The 23427-nt window shown below is 40.8% G+C and overlaps 1 protein-coding gene across 1 annotated transcript in view; it reads left to right on the forward strand.

The window, feature by feature from the left end:
* The window catches only part of Aox1 (aldehyde oxidase 1), a 69705-nt gene extending 49141 nt beyond the window's left edge, over nucleotides 1-20564 (forward strand). The window contains exons 25-35 of the mRNA XM_026399333.2: nucleotides 304-495; nucleotides 2383-2610; nucleotides 7462-7557; nucleotides 9380-9508; nucleotides 10673-10747; nucleotides 12265-12317; nucleotides 13553-13667; nucleotides 16702-16767; nucleotides 18459-18647; nucleotides 19094-19261; nucleotides 20206-20564. Coding sequence (XP_026255118.2) covers nucleotides 304-495; nucleotides 2383-2610; nucleotides 7462-7557; nucleotides 9380-9508; nucleotides 10673-10747; nucleotides 12265-12317; nucleotides 13553-13667; nucleotides 16702-16767; nucleotides 18459-18647; nucleotides 19094-19261; nucleotides 20206-20256 — 1362 coding nt within the window. The 3' untranslated portion in view covers nucleotides 20257-20564. The remainder of the gene's footprint in view (nucleotides 1-303; nucleotides 496-2382; nucleotides 2611-7461; nucleotides 7558-9379; nucleotides 9509-10672; nucleotides 10748-12264; nucleotides 12318-13552; nucleotides 13668-16701; nucleotides 16768-18458; nucleotides 18648-19093; nucleotides 19262-20205) is intronic.
* Nucleotides 20565-23427: the final 2863 nt, after the last annotated feature.

Consider the following 23427-nt stretch of genomic DNA (forward strand, 5'->3'; position numbering starts at 1 on the left):
TGTGTCTGCCAAAAACTAAAAAATAAATATTAAAAAATTCCCTCTCTTTAAAAAAATAATAATACATTTGTTCTAAAACTTAGAAATACAAAAATAATAATTTTAAAACAAAATGATTCAAATTCTTTAGAATAATTTAACAGTAAAATGCATTTTAACTGGGAGCATGGCATATTTTTAGCATGTATGATGTGATATGAAGAGAGGATGCTGTTTCCAGCCTGATTTGGTCTGAGATATCAGGATGGTCAAACAGGTCCAGAAGGACAAGGCCCTTATCACACCAACTCTGGATTTCTCTAGGTGATAGAAATGGGGCTTCTGAAAATGGACAATGCTTACAAGTTTGCCAACCTGCGCTGCCGAGGTCGGGCATGCCGAACCAACCTTCCCTCCAACACAGCTCTGCGTGGGTTTGGCTTTCCTCAGGCAGCGCTGATCACCGAGTCCTGTATCGTAGAAGTTGCGGCCAAATGCGGTTTGTCCCCTGAGAAGGTAACACTGTTTTAGTCTTGCATATAAAAGGTGTTGAATATCCTCCGAGGTGGGAGGGCCTTTGAGAATCATTCAGTTTGAGGTATTTGAGATCCAAAGGGATATATGATTTGCCTGAGGTCACCTAGCCAACTGGCTAATATAGAGCCAGGACACCAAAGTTCAATGATGCTTGCTATACCCAGATATCTTCTCAAAAATCCAGGAAACAGGGTACACTGAGGAGTAAGCAATAGATTCTTACCTGTTTAGTGAGAATTTTCCACTGGTTGGTGGGTTCTATTAGTTTATTTTCCTTTGATGCCAGTGGTTTATTTAGGGTTAGGGTTTATTTAGCTCACAGTTGTAGAGATTCAAGAGCATGGTGTTGACTTCAGGGCTCAGGCTCATTCTTTTATAATAACTCACTCTCATGTCAACTAACCAGGATCCCATAAGAACTACCTTCATGTCTTCAGAGGGCAGCACCCTTCAATGACTTAATCCACTAGGCTCCATCTCTGGTGGTTTCCACCACCTCAACACCACTATTATTGGGGACCAGGATTTCACATGAACTCTTGGGGGATTAAACCACATCCAAACTGTAGCAGGTATATAATCCCTACCACCAAATTCTGTCAAAGTCTTCTTTCCTTAATGTGATAGCAGCTGTCATTTCAGTGGCTAACATGATTTTCTTTGGGTGATTTTTGAGTCTCAGCCCAGTCATCATCAAGGATGTTTCCCTCCTTGGTGCCTCTTCCACCCTCAGATCCTAGAGTGGAGTTGGGTGGGGAGATGTGGTAAGCTCTCTTCCTGCCCTCCCTTGTTCCTTCTGCTGTGACACTGGGGCAGGGAGGAAGAAGAGGAGGACCTGGGAAGACAAATGGCCCCTCCCCATGTGACTTCTGCCAGTGAGTGCTGTCCTCTCTTTGGCACTTCATTTAGCATTCCTCTAGTGACCACACCTCTTTGCCCCATGCCCCAGTTCCCAATTCATGTACTTACTTTCCCCTCTAGATTTCACAGTGTTGGACTCTATAGCCACAGATAGAAGTCATCCTTGTCTCTGGAACTTGTTCCTCCCTTCCTGTCCCTCCACCCAGCTTCTCTCTTTGATGTTCTGTCATACTTGGTAGCATGAAGGAGGAGAATCATGTGAAGACCTTCCTTCCTCTTCCAGAGAATAACCTCTTAAAAACTCTGCTTTCCCTGCAATGGCTCAGCTCACTAATTCCTAGTCTTCCTCTAATAATGATCTGAGAAAGTTTTAGGGGGGGATAGAATGAGGCAAGTGTCTCTGTAGTAGCCCCTGTCAACTTGGAGAGGGGCCTGGCCACAACTGTGAGTTTTCTCAGCTGAGAATGTAAGGTACTTGGCATCTTTTGTTCTCAGCTGGGAAATCTTCATTGCCAATTCTGTGATGAAAGAATTGTACTCAGCTCATCAGATATCTTGGAATAGAGTCTTCTAATTTGTTCTTCTTCCTAGATGTCAGTTATATGTAAACAAACTTTCCTGTTTGTTTTGGAAGTAAGTCTTATTTTGACACAGCATTTGAATAAACCAAATCATTTAGCCAGATACTTTCAACGGATACCCACAAGTGCAACTAGAATTGAGTGGACCTGGATAGTGTTGAGATAAAGAAATCTAAGGGAAGGATTCCTTCCTTTAAACCTGCACAAGAACAGCATAGAATCATACAAGTCAGCGCTCACATCGTTGATAGATGCTCCAGGTGGGGAAGAGGAGAACTCAGTGTCTTGTGAAAGGTTTCATTCAGCAAGAACCAGGGAGAACTCAGCTTGGACCGCACAGGATGGGCAGAATTGGACTAGGAAGATGGTGCATGGATGAGACCATATATTCTGATTTCCTCTCACTTTTAATCTCCTTTCTTAGGTTCGAATGATAAATATGTACAAAGAAATAGATCAGACACCCTACAAACAAGAGATTAATGCCAAGAATCTCAGCCAGTGTTGGAAAGAATGTATGGCCAAGTCTTCCTTCTCCGTGAGGAGAGCAGCCGTGGAAAAATTTAATGCGGAGAATTACTGGAAGAAGAAAGGGCTGGCCATGGTTCCCCTGAAGTATCCTGTTGGAGTTGGCTCAGTTGCCTTCGCTCAGGTCGGTTCAAACACAGGGGCGTGCCATCTGGAGGTGGCCCAGGCAAAACAAAGAGCATGGAAGGAACTTTCCATTCTGTTGCACCAGCCACGTGATTGCTGTCTCCAGTTGCTAAACTTAACCAGAGTTGTGCTTAGTCACATCAGCTTTGCTCCAGAGGAGACTGAGCTCCTCTGTCTATGCTCCCATGGTTGGTGAACACGTTCTTGCTGGGAAATTGGGAAACCTGAGGTTTACTCCCGGCCCTGTCAAAAAGCAGCTGAGACGATTTCTCTGGGCCCCAGATGGCTCATGAGGAAAGTAAGAGGGTAGGAACAATGACTTCCAGGACTCCTCCATCTATTGTGGTTCTGTGTCTCTGGAGAGGAAATGGAAATGGAGGCTTGCAAGGTGTTGAGGTGCCTCAACTCCCATGGGTGGATTGCAGTAAACTAAACCCAGAAAAGTAAATCATTTCAATAACTTTTAAACACAAATTTAGGAGTTTGTTCCCCCTCCTAGCTATTAAAAGTATAAAGAGAAAGACTGGGAATATGCTCTTATAGTTTCTTTAACTGATTAAATAAATCCCCTTGCTTGGTTGCTAAATCCCACTAGCTGTTTCCACTTCTTCATTCTGGAATGAAAATACCCCTAACAGCTGGCAAAGGGCTGCTGTATTCTGACTCACTGAGGACAGCAGTGATGCAGACTCCCATTTTCTCTCTTCTTCCATAATGTAAATTTCCATGTATGTAGATATCCAGCAGGGCCCTCACAGAGCTTGGTGATTCTTCCTCTGCAGGATTCACACTTCAAATGAGCCATGAAGAAGGTACAGTGGCAGGTGTGTTAAGTGAAGATGCAATAGGAAAAAATAAGGGTGGATAGATTGTGGGAGGAGCATTAGTGTATAGGTTGAGGAAATAGACAGGAAAAGTGGTAAAAAGGTCCCTGCTCCATTCCCTTGTCCACCCATACACCTAACTAGCCTAGCTGAACTTTGGTGTAATCTTTATACCATTTTCATGCAGCTTTGATCGTAGGCAAGTGGCTGCTCATTACAAGTGGTTGTCCTACTGCAGCCTTTTCATTCCTTGCCTATTTGCAGTGACAGAAAGTAACAGAGAGCCATTTGGCCATCTGTACACAATTTACTCAGACAGCAGGGAAGGGGGTTGGTGGAGATATTCAAGAGGCCATTGTTGACGAACAAAGGCAAAAACAAAGTTATTAAAAAGGAAGTGGGGGAGAGGACTGCAACTGAGAAAAGGGTTTGTGAATAATGAATCTTGGTATACAATTTGGGGTTAAACTTATTAGCTGGCAGATAGCAAAGAAGTTAGTCAGTCCTTAAGCAGACTGGACAGGATTGTCAAGAAACTCAACTCTATTGTTTATGGGTCTTCTGGCAATCTTTTCTTGTTTTTGTTTTTGTTACCGGGTATTGAACTAGCTACTGAGCCACATCCCCAGCCCATTTTTAATTTTTATTTTGAGACAGGGTCTGGCTAAGTTGCTTAAGGCCTCACTAAGTTGCTGAGGCTGGCTTTGAACTTGAGATCTTCCTGTCTCGGCCTCCAGAGCCACTGAGTGTGTGCCACCGCACCCAGTATCCTCTGGCAATCTTGAGTGTTAGGCTGTGGGGAAACATGGCAGGCTGCCTCTAATTAGTGGCTTCCATTACTTAATGTCTAGCCTTTGCCGTAGACCAGGTCTGTATCATTTCCCTCATCAGAAATTTCTCAAAAAGTAGATGAAAGTAATAATAGTTGAGTACCCACTGTTATAAGTCCTTTAAGATTTTACTTCATTCAACCCTCAGGGCAGCCTATAAGGTTTGTATTTTCATTTTATAAATAAGAAAACTAAGACTCAAAGAGTTTAAATATCTTGCCCAAAGTCCCACAGCTAGTAGAAGCTAGGCCAGGGCTGGAACTCGGGTCTGGGCAGCTTCTGAAACCTTCTGCCTGGAGCACTTTTTGATGGGAACTGAGCTGGGATTCAGCTCGGCCGAGAAGAAACTAGATGAGAGCCAGCAATACAAATTCATTCTCAGAGGCTACTGGGAAGCCTTTGCCAGAGAACTGCTGTGCTCAAAAGCTTTGCTTAGGACTAAATCAAAAGAGTTTGAGATCAGTCACAAACTGCTTCCCGAAAGACACATCCTGAAAGATTCTGTTCTAAAGCAAATAAAATAGAGAAGGGAGCTAGAAATATTTGAGCGCCTTCTCTGCGGAAGGCCCTGAGGTGGGATTTGTAATCTCCCACTTGATTACCCTGATCTTGTCTCTACTGAGTACGTGTGATTCTGTTTTATAGATGGGGAAACTGAAGTTGGTAGAGATTTGCTCTCTTGCCCAAGGACATGCAGTAAGGAGTGGCAGAACGAAGATTTGACCTCCACATGCCTGGTCTCAGGTCCCATGGGTCTTCATTGTCCCATACTGCCTCCCTAAGCAGAAGCACCAGCTGAGGGAGTTCTATGTAACTCACCTAATTCCTAGAGTGGGAACACTGAAGGACACAGACAGTATCTAATTAACTTCTGTGTTTCCGGGGCCTTGCTACAGTACCTGGCATAGAGGAGGAGCTCAAATGTTGAATGGTTGTGCATTTGGGGAATCTTAGGATTAGAACTAACTTTTCACCAATACTAGCAGTCATAGCTTGAAGATTTAAATTGTATCAACTAAGTTCTCTATTAATAATGGAGAGCCATCTGTTCCAGTGCTCCAGTTGTGCCAATTTTGTAGATGAAGCTTTGTGGAATTATCTTTTGTGGTCTAACAATGAACCATCCAGTGGTGCCACTTAACTGAACCAAATTTGACATTTTTAATAGCCCGAGGAGATTGCAGCACCACATGGAACAAATTAATCAGGGTCTACAATAGAAATACTGCCCCAACCCCACAGGCAGAGCGCAGTCACCAGCAGGTTCACACAATGGAGGACAGGCACAATCCTCTGTAATTGCAGCTTAGTCACAGGTGCTAAGTCCATCCGTGCTTGGCAGAGTCAAGGAGGCCAAATACAGAGTCTGCAAACTTAAGAAACAAATCAAATCACTATGCTCTTGCAAATTCATTCATTGGACACTTCTTGAGGACCTACCACAGGCAAGACACCATCCCACATTTCAAGGGATGCCTTAGGACGTGCTCTTACCTCTCCTGGGCTCACATGCCAGCAAGGTACAATTAAGTGCAATAGAAGAAAGCCCAGAAGTGACTGTTGACATTAGGCACCACCTGGCATCTGATGCACACCCCCAGAGCAGCCAGTTCTGGGTCATCGGTAGAGGACACCGCTCTTTCTCTTTATCATGCAGCCAGGAGCACAGGATGGTGAAGTCATATGTTAGTTGACAGTAAATCACCCATTACATCTTTTCAGGGCCCCAGACATGATTATTATGGCACAAAAGTCTAAAATTCTCCATCGGACCATGAATATATGTGCCTTTGTTCTTAGAGAAAGTGTACTTTGGTGTCCCCATTTTGACAATACATCCCCAGTTTACACCTGCTGACTAGCTGAAAAATCTACTTTTATTGTCCAAAGTGTCATATTTGGAATGATGGGGGCTTCTGGTTGTCACTGGAGTAATGTGAACCTTTGGATATCAAAAAAGAGGTGTTCCCCAAGTGTGGTTCACAGCCCAAAAAATGCCTGTGAAGGTCCTTCTGTTGGGCAGAGAATTGGCCGAGAAATACAATCCTTTTCTTGAGTTTATCTGGTGATTGACATGCAATTCCTTTAACTTTCACTTATAACCAGGGTTGCTTCTAAGTAATCTAAGTAGGTAAATCATAATATAATAGTAATAAAATATGAGGTTCATCAAGCAGAAATTACCAGAATTTTCTGAAGATCTTCTTTTCAAATCACAGATTATTATGCCACTCTGTACAGAAACTTAGATACTAAGGAACCCAGCTCACGGGCCTTAGTGACCCACGAGTGGTGGTCACCCACACCCCCATGAACAGCTGCACAGGTTGCCTCTCAGGCCTTCCTAGACCACAGTGAAACCAGGTGGAAGCACTTAGACTGTAGACTGTATGGTGTTGATGTTACTTTCATATTGGAGACTCCCTGAAGAAGTCATCCTTATTTTCTGCAGTCCCCTGGACTAGAGGCTCCATAACCATACTTTAGCACCTGCAGACTTGCAAGAAAGCACATTCTTGTTCATGGTAAAGCATATTTAGCTTGCAGACTGGTTTTTCTAGAGGAACCTTTAATTTTGTTAGCAGTTTGGTTGCTTCTGGGTCCTTGTGGGAAGCTATATAATTAGATAAGATTCCTTGCAAGTTTCTTTTCAAATCCAAAGCTTGTAATTCTGTGCCAAGATGAATTAAGATGGGCTTAGCTCATTTTGAAGAAAAAAAATCATGTCTGTCTGTCCTTCTTAGTTGGGTTTTCATTTTTTCTTCTCTGCAGTATGCTTACATCTATGAGAATATTCTCTCTCTTCCTCAACCTACATATATTTAACTGAGCATTTTTAAATGGAGGGCTTGTGCGTGCACACATATATGACCCCAAGCTCCAGGGAGAGGGGCCCCTAGAGATACCCATGTGCTAAAGGGCCCTAACTAAGAAACAGTAACTTAAGGTGCATAGTCCTGCCTCAGACCCAGACCCACCTAGGACAGTATGGCTTCTTGTGTGGTGATCACAAGGCATTGCTTGCCCCACCATTGCCATGACTTTGCTCTGGTTGTGTATATATTTGGCAGGGTCTAGGGGGGATGGAAGGAAAAGGATCATTTCTGAGGAAAGCATTTTTATTGACATGGTATGTGATAACTCCAGTCAAAAAAATTCTCTTCTGTTTCATCTGCTTGCATCTCTTCTGCTTAGGCTGCTGCCCTGGTTCACATTTATCTGGATGGCTCTGCGCTGGTCACTCATGGAGGGATTGAAATGGGACAGGGTGTTCACACTAAAATGATTCAGGTAAGAATACCAATAACTGTTTTCTGTTGGGTGTGTCCTCACTGATAAGTTCATGAAAGAAAACTGTGAATGTATATTTTCTGTTCCAAATTAAAGGATAAGAGATAGATAAGCTGCTAAGCAGAAACTGGGTAGATAAACCAATTTTATAACTGAGGCCCTAAAAAGAATATAGTAGAAGGGACTCAAGTTTTTTATTTAAAAGAATGTCATGTTTTATTTGTTGATATATATATATATAAACAACTGAGTTGTCTTTTTTCAACTCTTTGCTAGGCAATAAAAAGATTTGCAAATTCTGATTTATTGCTTTATTTCTTGCCCTTTTTATGGTAAGGGCTCTGAACAATTGATAATACAAATAACATTCAGTATTTCTAACCAAACTCTAATGGTTTTCTTTTGGCTCACTTGTTTTAGATTAATTTGAAGCTACTGTTTCTATTTTGCTAATTATGATCATAATATTAGAGTCTATGAAACATGTCAAAGATGCAGAAAATTGGGGGGGGGGAAGATCCTACATAATTTTGCCATTTTGGCATCTTTGAATTATGCATTTTTTTCTTTTTCAAAAGATTACTGACATGTTATTTATGTACTTTTTAGTGACCACTTCCTCCTGTCATTAAGAATTCTTAACAATCATGATTTTAATGGCTGCATGTGGGCGTATGTGTAATTTATTTAACTATTCCCAATTGTTGAACACTTCAATTAGTGTTTTTGTACATTACCCTATGATCCTACAAGTAATTGTTTTCTTAAAAAAGCTTACAGAAATAGAATGAGTAGGTCATAGGATATAAGTATTTTAAATTGCTTGAAATGTATTACCAAATTGTTTTCCAGAAAGCATCCATTTTATCATATCCTAACAAACACTAAATATGATGGATTGTTGAAAAATTTTAGATAATTTGCTAGATAAATGAAAATGCTTCATTATTATTTTACTTTACATTTTTCTAATTATAGACATGTTGAGTACATATTTTCTTTTATGTTGCAATCACTTGAGAATTGTCTGGTCATTCCTTTTCCCATTTGTGGGTGAGATTTTAATGTTTTCCTTATGAGACCACAAGACACCTTTACCTTGTGAGCCTCTGCACTCTGTGCCCATGCTCTGCTGAGAGCCAAGGATTGTGGAAGAGCTCCATGTACCCATGTCCTTGGAGTGTTGGGCAAGTTCTATTAAGCTGTACTGCTAGCAGGAAAGAGGAGAATTTTGGATTAACTAGAGTTCACAATATAATTGTCTCCAGCACTAAAAGTGAAGAACAAAGCAGCTTACTAAGCTCTCATGTTGGCACTCAACCCCAGCATTATCCTCTTCTTTTGTGATGTCTATGTTGCTGCTTTTTCAAAGCCATTGTCCTGTCTCAGGAGAGATGCTTTTCATGGAGCATCTACAGTTATGTGCACAGCAGATAAGCATTTATTATTGATAACATTGACTTCGTTAGAATTTTGCAGTGTGGTGGGATGAGCAGCCTCAAAGGCATTAATTTAATGACTATAAAGACATGAGTAGAGCAGTTCCTCCAGCTTTGGCCTGGGTCCTTACCTCCTCTTCCTGATGCTATTGCACATGAGGAAGTCAAAGAAAAATAAAGTGTCTTCATAACTTGGGGCTGAACAAACTATAGGACTTTTAGAAGAGACAAACTTTTGTGACTGGAGGGAGGCATTTATGGTGTTGCTTCCTTGTGCCCATGGTGTGTAAAAGGGCTTCACATACATACTGTACCACCTGGGCATGTGCACAGATCTACAGCTCACCAAAATGTTTGAAAAGAAACTCTCTTCTAAAATCCAGGTGGCCAGTCGGGAGTTAAGGATGCCAATGTCGAATGTCCACCTGCGTGGAACAAGCACGGAAACCGTTCCTAATACAAATATCTCTGGAGGATCCGTAGTGGCAGATCTCAATGGGTTGGCAGTAAAGGTAAATGTCACTGTAGTGGCATCACAATCATTAAGCCCTCTAGGACCAAATACATGAGTGGAGCTCAGAAGATGTTGAGTCATCCATTTCTTATCTCCTACCTGACTCTTGGGCTCAGTCAGTTTCACAGCACACAGTTCTCCTATACTGGAAATGCCACCTTTTTCTCCCTCACTTTTTTTTCTTTTTTGTTTTTTCTTTATTTTAATTAGGTATATATGACAGAAGAATGCATTTTGATTCATTGTACACAACTGCAGCACAACTTTACATTTCTATGGTTGTACACGATATAGTGTCATACCATATGTGCAGTCATACATGTACCTAGGGTACTGATGTTCATCTCATTCCATAATCTTTCCTGCCCCCATTCCCCCTCCCCTCCTCTCCCTCCCCTTTGGCCAATCAGAGTTCCTCAATTTTTTTCCATGCCTCTTCCCTCCTCATTATGGATCAGTATCCACTTATTAGAGAGAACATTCGGCCTTTGGTTTTTTGGAATTGGCTTACTTCACTTAGCATGATATTCTCCAACTCCATCCATTAACCCACAAATGCCATAATTTTGTTCTCTTTTAATGCTGTGTAATATTCCATTGTGTATATATACCACAGTTTCTTTATCAATTTATCTATTGAAGAGCATCTAGGTTGCTTCCACACTCCCTCACTTTTGACATTTTGCTGGCCAGCAAGTCCTTTTAATTCTACCTGAAACTGTCTTTATATCTTTCATTTCCATATTGTGTTAATATCTCTTTGAGTCAGATTCTCACCTCTTGCCTGGGTCATGGTAAGACTTCTGTCTCTTACTCCACTTTCATTCCTCTCACTCTATCTTATGCTACCTGAATAAACTTTCTCACAAATGAAATCTGACCTTGTTTGAAGACAGTGGTCAGTGGTTTGCCCACAGTTTTTCTGTTAGGTGCTGACTTAGCATGGCTTCCAAGGTCACCATCTTGAAGCCCTGTTCACCATTGACACACGTGTGCTGTGTACCCATGTGAGATCTTTCACAGCATCCTCTTACAGGGTTGGTCTCTTACTGATCTTCCTATGACCTTTCAGATAAGCCTATGGGATGACATATCATGTTGTTTTAAAATTGGTGTTTTCATGAAATTGTTATCATCTTTTAACTTAAAAAATAACCCCTAGGATGCTTGTCAAACTCTTCTAAAATGCCTTGAACCCATCATCAGCAAGAATCCTCAAGGAACTTGGAAGGACTGGGTGAGAATCACTGGTTCTCTGTATTTTATGTTAGAAAAACAGGAGGGTGTGTGTGAGAGGGATATGTGTGAATTAAATGTCTTCGGGAAGGCACTCCAAATGGCACCACCACTGCTTCATTGTAAATGAGAGATCCTTTGGCTCTCAGTATGTAAAGGTCCTATCATAATATGATAGAGGAACTCTCACATCTGGAAAATTTTCTATTGGAGAAAGAGATGGTTTTTCTGACAAAACTCCTATTTTAAACTAGAATTAATTAATGTTTCATTCTGTGGAACCTAGGCATTTTTTGGATAACATCTGTAAATGTGTTTTCTTCAGGTTTCACCATTCCTAAAATAGAAAAACAGCACTGGAATAATTCCATAAAAGTAAAAATCCTATAGGCACTCATTTAGAAATAGTAGGCCTTCAGCTGCTTCCTTTGATCAACTTACAGTCTAGTTGGAAGAGAATATACATTACCAAGTCAACTAGCAAACTTTTCAAAATAATAGAGTATAAAGTATCAGATGGTATGGAATAGACATCCATAAACACTGGGAGCATGTGTCATACTATTCTAAAATATCAACTTTGGAACATCAAAACACAGGTTTAGTGAGATAATATTTAGGGAATCTACTTAGATGATTCCAGGGCTGGGGGTATAGCCCAGGATGGAGTGCATGCTTAGCATGCTCAAGGCCCTGGGTTCAATTCCCAGCACGCCCGACAAATGTTCCTGCTATTTGACAGAGTAAGAACTGACTCTGTGATTCATATTTATGGAAGCTTTCAGTCTTTTCTGGACATATTTAAGGATATGAAATCTTTAAAAGGCTTTCAATGTTTCTGCTCTCTGCCTGGTGCTGCCCGAGTCCAGCAAGGCTGAAAGTGGCTGGAGGAAGCTGCAGAGATGCAGTGCAGAGTAGTCCTCTGCAGTCCACTGCAGAATGCTGCCATCCACCCACTGTCTCCTGTAATGGTTGCACTTCTCATCTTCTCTCTTCATCCTGGAGATGTGGACCTAATCCTCATTTTTCTATGTAGTATTCAACTGTGTGCACTGGTAGTCAGAAGACCTTTTAGTAAAAATGGTGCGATTTAGCAAAATTATTCTCCTCAACTGAAACTTATGGATACATGATGTTACAATTAAACATCTAACCAACCACTGTTTCCTAAAATGCCCTCTGTTGATAGGCTGTCTTCCCAAATGATTGAATGAATTTCTTTATAAGCAGAACATGGGTTGCCCATTATAGTCTAGTATATAGGTGTAACATACCATAGTAGTCATTTATTACAGTCACACACATTGAACAAATGTAGTTACCACCTGCAGTGAACCACAAATGCCTGTGGAGTGATAAAAGGAATAAATTATTGCTGAAAGGAATGAATTATTCTTGTCCTCCATAGTTATTGCTCTGGGTAGCTGAATGTAATGCTTAGTAAAATTAAAACTGAAGTCTTGAGGGATTCTTTCTTTGGATATCTTTATTACATCACGTTGTATTCCTTCTTCACAGGCACAGGCTGCTTTTGATGAAAGTATCAGTCTTTCAGCTGTTGGATTCTTCAGGTAAGTAGTCCTTTCAATCACTTGTGGATTGAAATAGCAAGTGGTATTGTGATTATGGAAAATAGCAAGTGGTATTGTGAGGAAGAGTTTCAGTTCTGTCTGCAATTTTGACAAAAGTATTGATTTTGTATCTTTAATTAATCCACTATTATAAAGAACATTTTAGCAGCTAGTTAATCCATGACTAGAAAGGCTTTTGCTGGGAAAAATAGGCATACAAACGAAATTCAACCTAGTAATGACTCAGCTCATCCTGGGTGCAATAGTTAGGCTCTCTGGGAGTTAGTGCTTGGAACCCCTGGCAGTGGCTGGCTGACTGTTGAAAACACAATCTACCCCTAAGTTAAGAAACAAAGGTAGGGATGCAAATGAAATGCACAATAACATAGACACCATTTGCATCTTCTAGAGCAGCAAAAAAAGAAACTTGACAATAACTGTGGTGTCAAGATATGGAGCAATTAGAACTAGCACACTTTGGAAAATAATTTATCAAATTATTTTAGTGAAGAATTAATGCCATCGGAGAGCAGGATGATATAGGGAGTCTTACCTGATTTTGTCACTTTGCCGTTGTTGTAGGAGTTCTGGGCCACTGACTAAAGATTGGGAATAGGCACTGGGAGCATTTTCAATGGCTTTCTCCAGCTGCAGGAGCAGGGTAGAGAGGCTAGAGAGGACTGGCAAGCTTCTGTCCTGGATCATTAACATTTGCCTGGTATCCTTAAAGAAAGAAGAGTTGGGAACAGAACAGGCCATCATAGATGGCAGAGGCAAAGAATGAGAGCTAAGAAATCTGATCCATGCACCCCAACTCTTGCAAAGAAGTTGAATTTTGAAGCCAGCAAGTGAGACAAAGCAGGCAATTGTGCACCCTTGAAATAGTGTTTGGTGTAAAATGCAGATGGGATTCCCCCAATCTGATGACAAAAAAGATTAGCTAAAGGTTATAGGATAAATAATCATAAAGTCAATATGGAACCTATGGGAGTAAGGATTCACTCACTGGTCAGAAGTAATTGAGTGTTTTATCAGACAATGTGAGTTGAAGAGGAAAGAATTAAATATTTATTTACTTAGAACATCTGTTGAACATGCGTTACATGCTGGCCCCTCACTCTACAAATATGTCCCTCTGATTTGCACAGCTCCGTATGGGTCTGTTTGATCATTATGGTTTGTGATTATAGGACTTGATTGCTTAACAATGCACCTCAAGATTCTCTTTCCTTCAGGGGTTATGAGTCACACATGAACTGGGAGAAAGGCGAAGGCCATCCCTTCGAATACTTTGTTTATGGAGCTGCCTGTTCAGAGGTTGAAGTGGACTGCCTGACAGGGGATCATAAGGTCAGTACCCACTGGGAAGCTTTGCAGGTTGCACTTAGGATGCATCTACTCCACCTATGTCATCTGTTGGAGTGTAATTGAGTGTGGGGTGACTGCACCATGCCTTTGGCTAAGGGTGATTTCTCTGTATCAGAAAAATCAAAGGCAGACAGTAGTCAGTTTTTGAAATCTTTTTAAAGGTCCTTCTTTTGCCAAGCATGGTGGTGCGCACCTATAATGCCAACAGTTCTGGGGGCTGAGGCAGGAGGGTTGTGTGTTCAAAGCCAGCCTCAGCAACTTGGCAAGGCCCTAAGCAACTTAGCAAAACCTTGTCTCAAAATAAAAAATGAAAATGGACTGGGGATGAGGCTCAGTGATTAAGCACCCCTAGTAATAACAACAACAAAAAGGTCCTTCTTTTTAGATTATTTAAGTGCATCCCTGGGTTTTTAAGGGATTATATGAAGAGATGCACACTTAGATTCTTACACACACACACACACACACACACACACACACACACATACACACCATCTTCAAGAATTCAGTTTGTCTTTTTGTACTTGGACATTCTGGAGTTAAAGAAGTCATTTACTGGTCACTGTCAATAATCATAAATAATAATACATAATCAATAATAATAAAGGATTCTGGAATAACTCTCACTAACGTCATGGACCAACCTATTAGTATTAATCTGTCCCAACCTTACCCAGAAGCAAGCTTTAATTCTTGATGTTAATAAATATCCCTTGGGTCTACATTCTTGAATTGTGCTCACATGTAAGTTTTTATTTATTTTATCACCAATATGTGTGTTTTAAAAATTATAGTCAATCTGATCTTTAAAATTATGTCTACCTGTATTGTACTTGCCTATTCCAGTATCTGGCTTGCCTGGGCTCTAACTCAGACTAGCTCCCTTTTGGAGACTTTGGACTGAGACAACACAGTGATCCCTGTAAGCATGGCTTTCATGCTAGAGTGGTTGTCCCACTCCACCAGGAAGAGTTCTCACACTAACTGATTTCTAAATCCCTTTTCCCTCAAAGAGAAAGTTAGTGAAAATTTAACCATTTGGATTTTCTTCTTGGCCTTGTCAAGATCCAAGAACAAAGTAATAATTAACCTTGGTCTTAGCTTTTAAGATATGTTCTTATAACTTATTTGAACAATCTTAAGAGATGTATTAAATAGTCTAATCATAAAAGCTTGATCTATGCTCAGGGAAGGTATCACCCCTAGGCAAAAGGCCAATATGTGCCTTTCCACCAGAAGCCTTCCCTGGAGACCTGTTTCTCAGCCATTCTCCTTGTGTTGATAGAATTGCCCTGATTCCTGCAAAATTCTATATATTAGTTGTCTATCACTGTATAACAGATTACTCCTAAACTTAGCAACTGAGAACAACGTATGTTTATTAGCTCACACCACTCCTGTGGGTTGGACATCTGGAAGTGCTTAGCTAGGTGATTCTGTCTCAGGGTTTCTCATGAGGCTATGGTCAAGATTTTGGTGGCCTCAGTAGGGACTGGAGAGTTTGCTTCTAAATCCTATCACATTGTCCCCCATCACACCCAGTACTAGGGATTGAGTCCAGGAGCGCTCTTCCCTGAGCCCCAGCCCCAGCCCTTTTTATTTTGTATTTTAACACAGGGTCTTGCTAAGTTACTGAGACTGACCTGGAACTTGTGATCCTGTAGCTTCAGTCTCCTGCAAAACTAGGATTATAGGTGTGCACCACTGCACCCAATATCATTACATTGTTATTGATAAGAGTTTATTCCTTGCATGGACCTGTCTGTAGGTTGCATGAGTGTCTTCAGGGCATAACCACTGGCTCCCCTCAGAGGTGCTAGTCCAAAAGAAAGAGATTGTGAGCAAGTGAGAGAGCAATAACCTAATAACCTAATCCCAGAGAACTGTACTACTGCTTCTGCTGCATTCTAATGGTCACAAGACTGACCCTCGAGAGTAGGAATAGAGAGGACTACATACAATGTGAATACCAGATGGTGGGGATAAGTGAGGGCCTTCTTGGGGGCAGGATACCACAGTCTAGACCCACTGCCCAGCCCGGTCAGAATACAATGACAGACTGTATCAAGTCCAAACCTCTGAAAGCAGAACCTTCACTGACATTGGACTTCAGATGGCTTCCTATTAACTTCAGTTGAGACTGCTTGTCTCCTGGAAGAGCAGTCTTGTTACTGGTGCCAAAGAGAATTTTACATTTCATTGTATCTTTTAATAAGAGAGGTAAGCACCTGAAGTCGGAAATTCTCAATCATTATCTAATTTTCTTAAGAAAAATGTTAGATGAAACTCCCAGATCAAACAAGAAAATTGATGACTTCCCTTTGCTCCATTAATAATTATAAATAGAATCTCTTTGTCATGGCAGAGACCATCATGTCACATCAAAGAAGGTACAGACTTGTTAAAGAGCAAAATGGTGTTAGCAGCACCCTGGCTGGGCCTGCTCTTTTCCTCATTTACAGGTTATCAGAGAGTAAGCTGTAATGTCAGATTTATTATCTTCTCCACTCCCAAAATGAAAAATCTAGAACAGCAGATTATAGTCCAAAGACTTTCTGTTGTTGCATCCTGAACTCTGTGTTTCTGTAAACATCACTCAGTCAGTTGAACTCTGGATACTGGGTTGTGTAGTAGCCATAAAGTTGTGCAATAGCGATCTGAAGGCCATAGATGTTTTCTTTTATCATGTCATCTGTTATGTTTGTTGTAGTGGATTAAGCTCAATCTGCTGCATCACTCAGCTTGAATCAAAATCAAGTAAATATTTTATTTTCTTACCATCTCCAAGAGGAAGAAGAAAAAAATAGTGCTTCAGCTGATCAAGAGTATTTGTATAACTTTAAAAGTTTTACATAGTAAAACCTAGAAACATAATAAAATTGCCATGGCTTCTCTTTCCTGGAATAATATGACCCAAAGAAAGGTTTTATCCCAACGCCAGCCAGGCAGGAAGTTGCCTCAGCTTCTTCTAAGTTACCTGCAATAAAAATAAACAGTTGAACTTTTTTTTTACTAGAACATCAGAACAGACATCGTCATGGATGTTGGCTACAGTATAAATCCAGCCCTTGACATTGGCCAGGTATGTAACTCAGTTGCTCCACTTCCTCCTCATACAAGCCAAAGCTGCTTCAAGGTTTGCAGGGAAAGTGTTCCATGTGGCTTTGCGTGCTTTATCTATTCTGTTACCCATCTAGTCAAAGTCTATTCATTCAACTGCAGAATGCAAATTTCTTACCTTTAAAGGGGGAAGGAAACACAGTGTTTTAGATAGTTTTTGAAGACATATATGGTCTGATTGGGGAGCTTGATTGAAGCAAGACCAAGCCTACAGGTGCCCAATGGGCCCCAAACCTCTGATATATAAGAAGATCCAGTGCTGAATACTGAGCTTTGGGAATATGATGGCTCTAGCTTGAAAGAGTTTAAAGTTGGGTTAGAATAACACACTTCAAATAATTATAACAGTAGCTATTGACAGGTAGCCTGTGGGCTGATTTCTAGCCACACACATTTTTCATTTAAATTTGAAATAACTGACAAGATTGAAAACTCACAAATATCTAGCTTCTCTTGAAAACAAAAATTTTTGCCAATGCTGGACCTGAATTTCTATAAGGCAGGGGGGGTTGATTCATTGCATCTTTGGGAATTCACACACTCACCAGTGACACAGAACCCACCTGGAATCTTCACACACTTGCTTTACCTGCCTTGAACTTGTGGCCAATTCAGCTCACTACCTGTGACATAGAGCCTAGTGTAGCATCTCTCCAGCCCTGGAGAATGAGAAGAATCTGTGGGGTGGAGGAGTCACAAGAGGCTTCATGGGGAGAAGTGAGCTTGGACCAGGTTGTCAAGGAAAGACCAAGAGAAGACCTTCCAGGTGGAAAAAGACTAGAGGAAATCAACCTAAAGAAGGACATGGAATGAAGAACATGCTGTTTCTGGCTGGCATGGGTCCAGGGCTGAGAATGGTGGTGCCTTTGTGGGAGCAGCAGGCAAAGAGACTGGAGCCATGGTCAAAGAGGAACTGGTTGGTGATGGGTCTCCAAAGACAGGCAGTTAGCTTAGTGAATGCAGGTGATATGCTTGGGAAATGGCCTGGAGTTTTAGGAAGTCTCAACTAACATCATGATGGCTCCCTATGGTCAGAGGAAGGAAGTAAATGAGGAAGAGACCCAGAAATGAGGAAGAATGTCAGAAGATGCTTTTGGCCATGAGTCCATGTCTAGGAACTTGAGCATTTTAAAGTTGTAAAGGAAGCTTAGAGGTAACATAGTTCAAATTCTTCATTATAGGGAAGAAAAGTGAGTCCATAAAGGTGAGGCTCCCTTGGGAGTGGGGATGTGGAGCAATCTGATGGGATTCTGGAGCCCTGAGAGCCTTTCACTGTAGACCAGGCAGTCGGAGGTCTTTACCCGCCTCAGTAGCAGGAAAAATGAGGGTATTTGGATGACAGGTTCTGTGAGGACTCTCCTTGAGCTATAATTTTAACTGTTAGACAAGATTACAATCCAAGTCATTTGACTTTGAAACTTAGCTCCAGATGAGATGTATAGAAATTCCTTTAGGTAGAGTTTCAGCAACATGCTCTAAGACACCCTGAAAGCCCTCTTAAACCATAATTTAAAAATTCAAACAAACAGCATGAGGTTGAAATGCTGTTTACTGTTGAAAATATTCTCATATGTGGAAATTCTTTTTTCTTTTTTCTTCTTCTTCTTCTTCTTCTTTTTTTTTTTTTTTTTTTTTTTTTTTTTTTTGCCTCAGGTTGAAGGTGCCTTTATTCAAGGCATGGGACTTTATACAATAGAGGAACTGAAATATTCTCCTCAGGGTGTTCTGTACACACGTGGTCCAAACCAATATAAAATTCCTGCCATCTGTGACATCCCTACAGAGCTGCACATCTCTTTTTTGCCTCCATCTGAAAAGTCAAACACCCTGTATTCATCTAAGGTAAGCTGTGAATAAATGCACGTTCATATGATATCTGTTGAGCAGAGAGAGGCCTACCGTCACTTCTTTCTTGTTTGGTGTTTTCACCAGGATTGCAGAAGAAAACATCTCTATTAAACATTTTAAGTATAAAGTAATCTAGCAACCTAATAAGAAACATTTTAAATATTGCAAATCTTGGAGCCTAACATGAGTGTTAGTGCCATTAGGTTGTGTCTCATTCTCCATCTTGCAATGATCATCTTCATGCTTGTATCTGCTTTCTCTACTTGGGATAATTTTCTTAGGATTCTAAGAATGGGACTGTTGGGTCAAAAGATTAATCTACTTTTTAAATAAAAAATTACATATATAATACTTCACAAATATACAGTCACATTTGTTCTATATATTTATGTGCAGAGTTAGAGAAAGAGACATCATCTGATTGGTTTGTTTGTCCCAAGGGTCTGGGAGAGTCTGGAGTGTTTCTGGGGTGTTCTGTGTTTTTCGCCATCCGTGATGCAGTGAGTGCAGCAAGACAGGAGAGGGGCCTGTCTGGACCATTGAAGCTCAATAGTCCACTGACTCCAGAGAGGATCAGAATGGCTTGTGAGGACAAGTTCACAAAAATGGTATGTTCTACCTAGTAGAAAAAAAAATGATAAAATTCTAAATTTGGGGCTCATATTGGTAACCATAAATTTCTTTAACCCACGACTGTGGTTTTTCCATGGAAGAAAATGGAACTGGAATCCTGAGGGCATCAGAGTAGGAGAAGAGCAGAATGGCCTTTGAACATGGACCCCTTCGGTTTCATTTTTCCCTCAGCCTGGCCCTGCTTGGCTTGTTCTGGGGCCCAGTTCTATGCCACTTGAAAAATGGAGGTTCATTCCCCTTATTTTTATGTATTTTCTTTGTCTCTGTCCTTCCCAAGACATCTGTGTCAGAAACAAGAATTCAGGGACTGTCCTCAGAACCTAGGACTCCTGGGCCAAGAGTAAGCTGCTCCAATAATCTGTTTCCATTCTTGCCCCACACAGGAGAGGGTGACTACAGGAGTCCTTCCCATGACCTCCCTGTGGAGCATACAGCTTGGGTCTTCTTGGTTAGAGTCAGTGATAGGATTTTTAATTATGGAGGAAAGTCATGCCATTCAGTTATTCCTCTGACTATAAGAAAGTTCTTTTTCACATTGAGGGGAAACCCTTCCTACACTCTTGTGCTGGCTCTAGGTTGCATCCCTTATGGTCTTTCCAAGCCCCCATGAATCACCTCTTTTACACTGGAGAGGCAGACTTTTTCATCAGTCCCTCGAGTGTGAGATGATGGCTTGTGGCTCCTCCTCACTGAGTCCTCTCCTGGATCCCTCCTCATTTCACATGCTGTTCCATTATGGCGTGTAATAAGTGAGTCTTAGAATTATCACACACCAGTTGTTCCCTAGCCCCTTGTTGTCTTGGTTGCCCCCCAATGGGTTTGGCTTACTTCATGGTCTTACTTTATGTTTTTTTTTTTTTGCCTAAATCACAAACTTTTTCTAAGTTGTGAACTTCCCACATTTATTCTTTTATTCTAGATTCCAAGAGATGAGCCTGGGTCCTTTGTCCCTTGGAATGTACACATCTGAATCAAAGACAGACTTCTGGAGATGATGGGACAACTCTTCCCACCTAATGATCAATCCACTCTCTATGCTCTAATCATTCCACTGCTTTTGTAGAAAGCTGATGTGAAATGGTCCATTCAGATTTTGAAAGCTATGATTAAGCCATTTATAAATTATATTTTGAAATAGTATAAATACTAATTGGCTTTCTCTAGGGTGATAGTCTTCATTGCTCTGTCCTTGGATCCATCCAGCTAAATGGAAAGATAATGACTTGTAAGTGATTCATATTTGGCTTATATTCATCAACAGCAATTATACTGTCTAGTGAAAGGCAATTTTATAAATAATTTTTTTATTAATATGAACTGTGAAGTTGTCATTTTTTTCATTTATTCCTATCTGGTATGTCCCCTCTTTCCTTGTCATAATGGATATAGACACTGTATGTAAGGAGTCTGTGGGACCAAAGGGGAGAAAATACCAGATAAATTGAACTTCATGAAAATTAAAAGTTTGTGTTGTAAAGGATACTACCAAAAACTGAGAAGAAACCCACAGAATAAAATATTTGTGAATCATGTATTTGATAAAGGCCTCATATCCAGAATATATAAAGAACTCTTACAACTCAACAGTAAAAAGAGAATAACTCAACATAGAAGAATGAGCAAAGGAATCAAATAGACACTTTTCCAGAGAATATGCATAAATGGCCAATAAGCCCATGAAAAGATGCTCAAATTTGTTAGTCATTAAGGAAATGCAGATCAAAATGACAATGGGCACCATTTTACACCCGCACACACGAGGATGGAAATAATCAAAGATTGACAATAGTGAGTGCTGGCAAGGATGTAGAGAAATTGGAACCCTTATCCATTGCTGGAGAGAATAAAAAGGGGTTTAGACGCTGTGGAAAATAGTTGGGCCATTCCTCAAAAAGTTAAACATATAATTGCCATATGACTACTTGAGATTGAAAACATATGTTCACACAAAAGCTTACACACAAATGTTCATAGCATTATTCATAATAGCAAAAAGTAGAAACAACCTAAATTTCCATCAGTGCTAAAAAATGGATAAAAGAAATATGTTATGTTCATACAAGGGAATTTTATTCAATCCTACAAAGGAATAAAGTACAGATATAAGCTACAACACACAGGAACTTTGAAAACGTTATCTAAATGAAAGAAAACAGACACAAAAGGCCATATGTTGTATGATTCTATCTATATAAAATGTCCAGAATAGGCAAACTCAGAAAGACAGAGAATAGATTAGTGGTGGCCTGGGACTGAGGAGATAAAGCATAGGGGAGGTGGGGAGGTGACTGTTACTGTATTGGGCATGAGATTCCTTTTGTGGTATTGAACACATTCTGCAATTAGTGGTAGTGTTTGATATAACAAACCCACTAAATTGGGTACTTCAGAATGGTGAGTTTTATGGTACCTGTATCATATCTCAAATTTTTAGAAATGCATCTGTAGAAGAAAAAAAAAAGAAAACTTGGAAAAGTTTGAGAAGTTATGAGTATCATAAGAAATTTATTCCACTGTTGTCAGAGATATGGAAACCTCAAAGGGAGGCTAACAGCAAGATATAATCGACGAAAAACCCCATTCCCACTAATAGCCATGAGAGGAATCCCCATATAGATATAAAGTGCTAGAGACATCTTGTCATAGCTTCTTCTCTGACATCTTCAACTACAGAATTGTCTCAGGGTCGGGTTGAGATTATAGCAGTTCATCGGTTGCTCAGACTAATGACTGAGGTCATCTTGTTAGGGTCCATAAGTATCTCCCTTTAAAGAGGGGATTCTCTTGTTCACAATGATTTACGGAGCATTGACTCAATGCCAAGCCCTGTTCCAGGCTCTCAGGGTGTATAAGTAGAAAAATAAATAGACAGTGATCCCTGTCCTTGGAAAAATCATATTCTGCTCAGGGGACACAGACAAAATAAAAAACATAACAAGTAAGTTTGGAGTGGGATTGATGCTGATTAGCACTAAGGGGAAAAGTCAAAATAAAGCAGGTGAAGGCCAGTGGGGTGGGACGGGGGCAGGAGGCAGCGTGCAGCTGGATGAGGTCAGAGAAGGCCTTGCTGAGGAAATGGAGATGGTGGAGGTGTGAGCCAAGCAAGTGTCCAGAAGAAGAACATTCCAGAAACAGAGAGCAGTGGAACAGAGTCCCTTAGAGGGAGCAGCCTGGCCTGTTTGTGGAACAGCAATGGTGCATGACTGGTACGAGTAAAGAGGGAGCAGGTCATTATGAGGACTTGGGCTTTTAACTTAGGAGGATGCAGAGCAGAGAACCAGCATAAACTTACTTCTGTCTTATGGGATCACCTCGAGTGCTGAGTTGACATAGACCAGAGGAGAGCTGGGGTAGACGGGAGATATAGTTCTCTGCTTTCTTCCCCCATCTTTGGTGAGTGTCTTCTTTCTGTCCCTTTGCTGACTCTTCCCCCTCTATCACATCTGTATAAATGTTGGGATTTCCCATCTTCTTCCTAATAAGTGACTTTTACTCCTATGGCCAGGAATGACTCTCTTATTCTAGCTCTGGCCCTCTAAACCTAATTCTTGTTTTTTTACTGCCACTTAGTTGTCTCAAAGTTCACCAGACTTAATGTGTCCCAAACAGATTTCCTTGTCAGTACAACCTGCATGGGTGTTCAGCCAGAAATAGAGAAGTGATTCAAGGTGCTCTGTTCTTTTGATGTATGAATCTATTCAGGCATCCTGCCAATCCCAACTCAGACACCTGTTCTTGAATCTGCCTCTCACTTTCTTTATTTCCATGGCTACCATGTTATTCCCAGCTACCTTAATCTTTCCACTGATGATTTTAATAGTCTCCTTCTGAATTCCTTGCATATATTTTGTTTCCTTTTCTAAATATTCTCTACATTGAAGCTAAAGTTTTGTGAACACGCCCACACAATCATGTTTTCAGCCCTGGCCTAAAACCCTTCAATGACTTCTTATTCATCCCACCAGAACAACATCCCAATTCGCTAAGGTGGCATGTGTGCTCTGTGTAGTCCAGCCCTTGACCTTCTCTTTAGCTTTGTCTCAGGATCCCCTCTCTTTCGCCATTTGGATTTCCCATTCTATTTTTCACTTTGGAACCTCCACCTGTGTCCTCTGCATGGAAGGTGCTCTCACTTTCACCC

This window comes from Urocitellus parryii, chromosome 1, assembly GCF_045843805.1.
Source record: "Urocitellus parryii isolate mUroPar1 chromosome 1, mUroPar1.hap1, whole genome shotgun sequence".
NCBI classification, from domain to species: domain Eukaryota; kingdom Metazoa; phylum Chordata; class Mammalia; order Rodentia; family Sciuridae; genus Urocitellus; species Urocitellus parryii.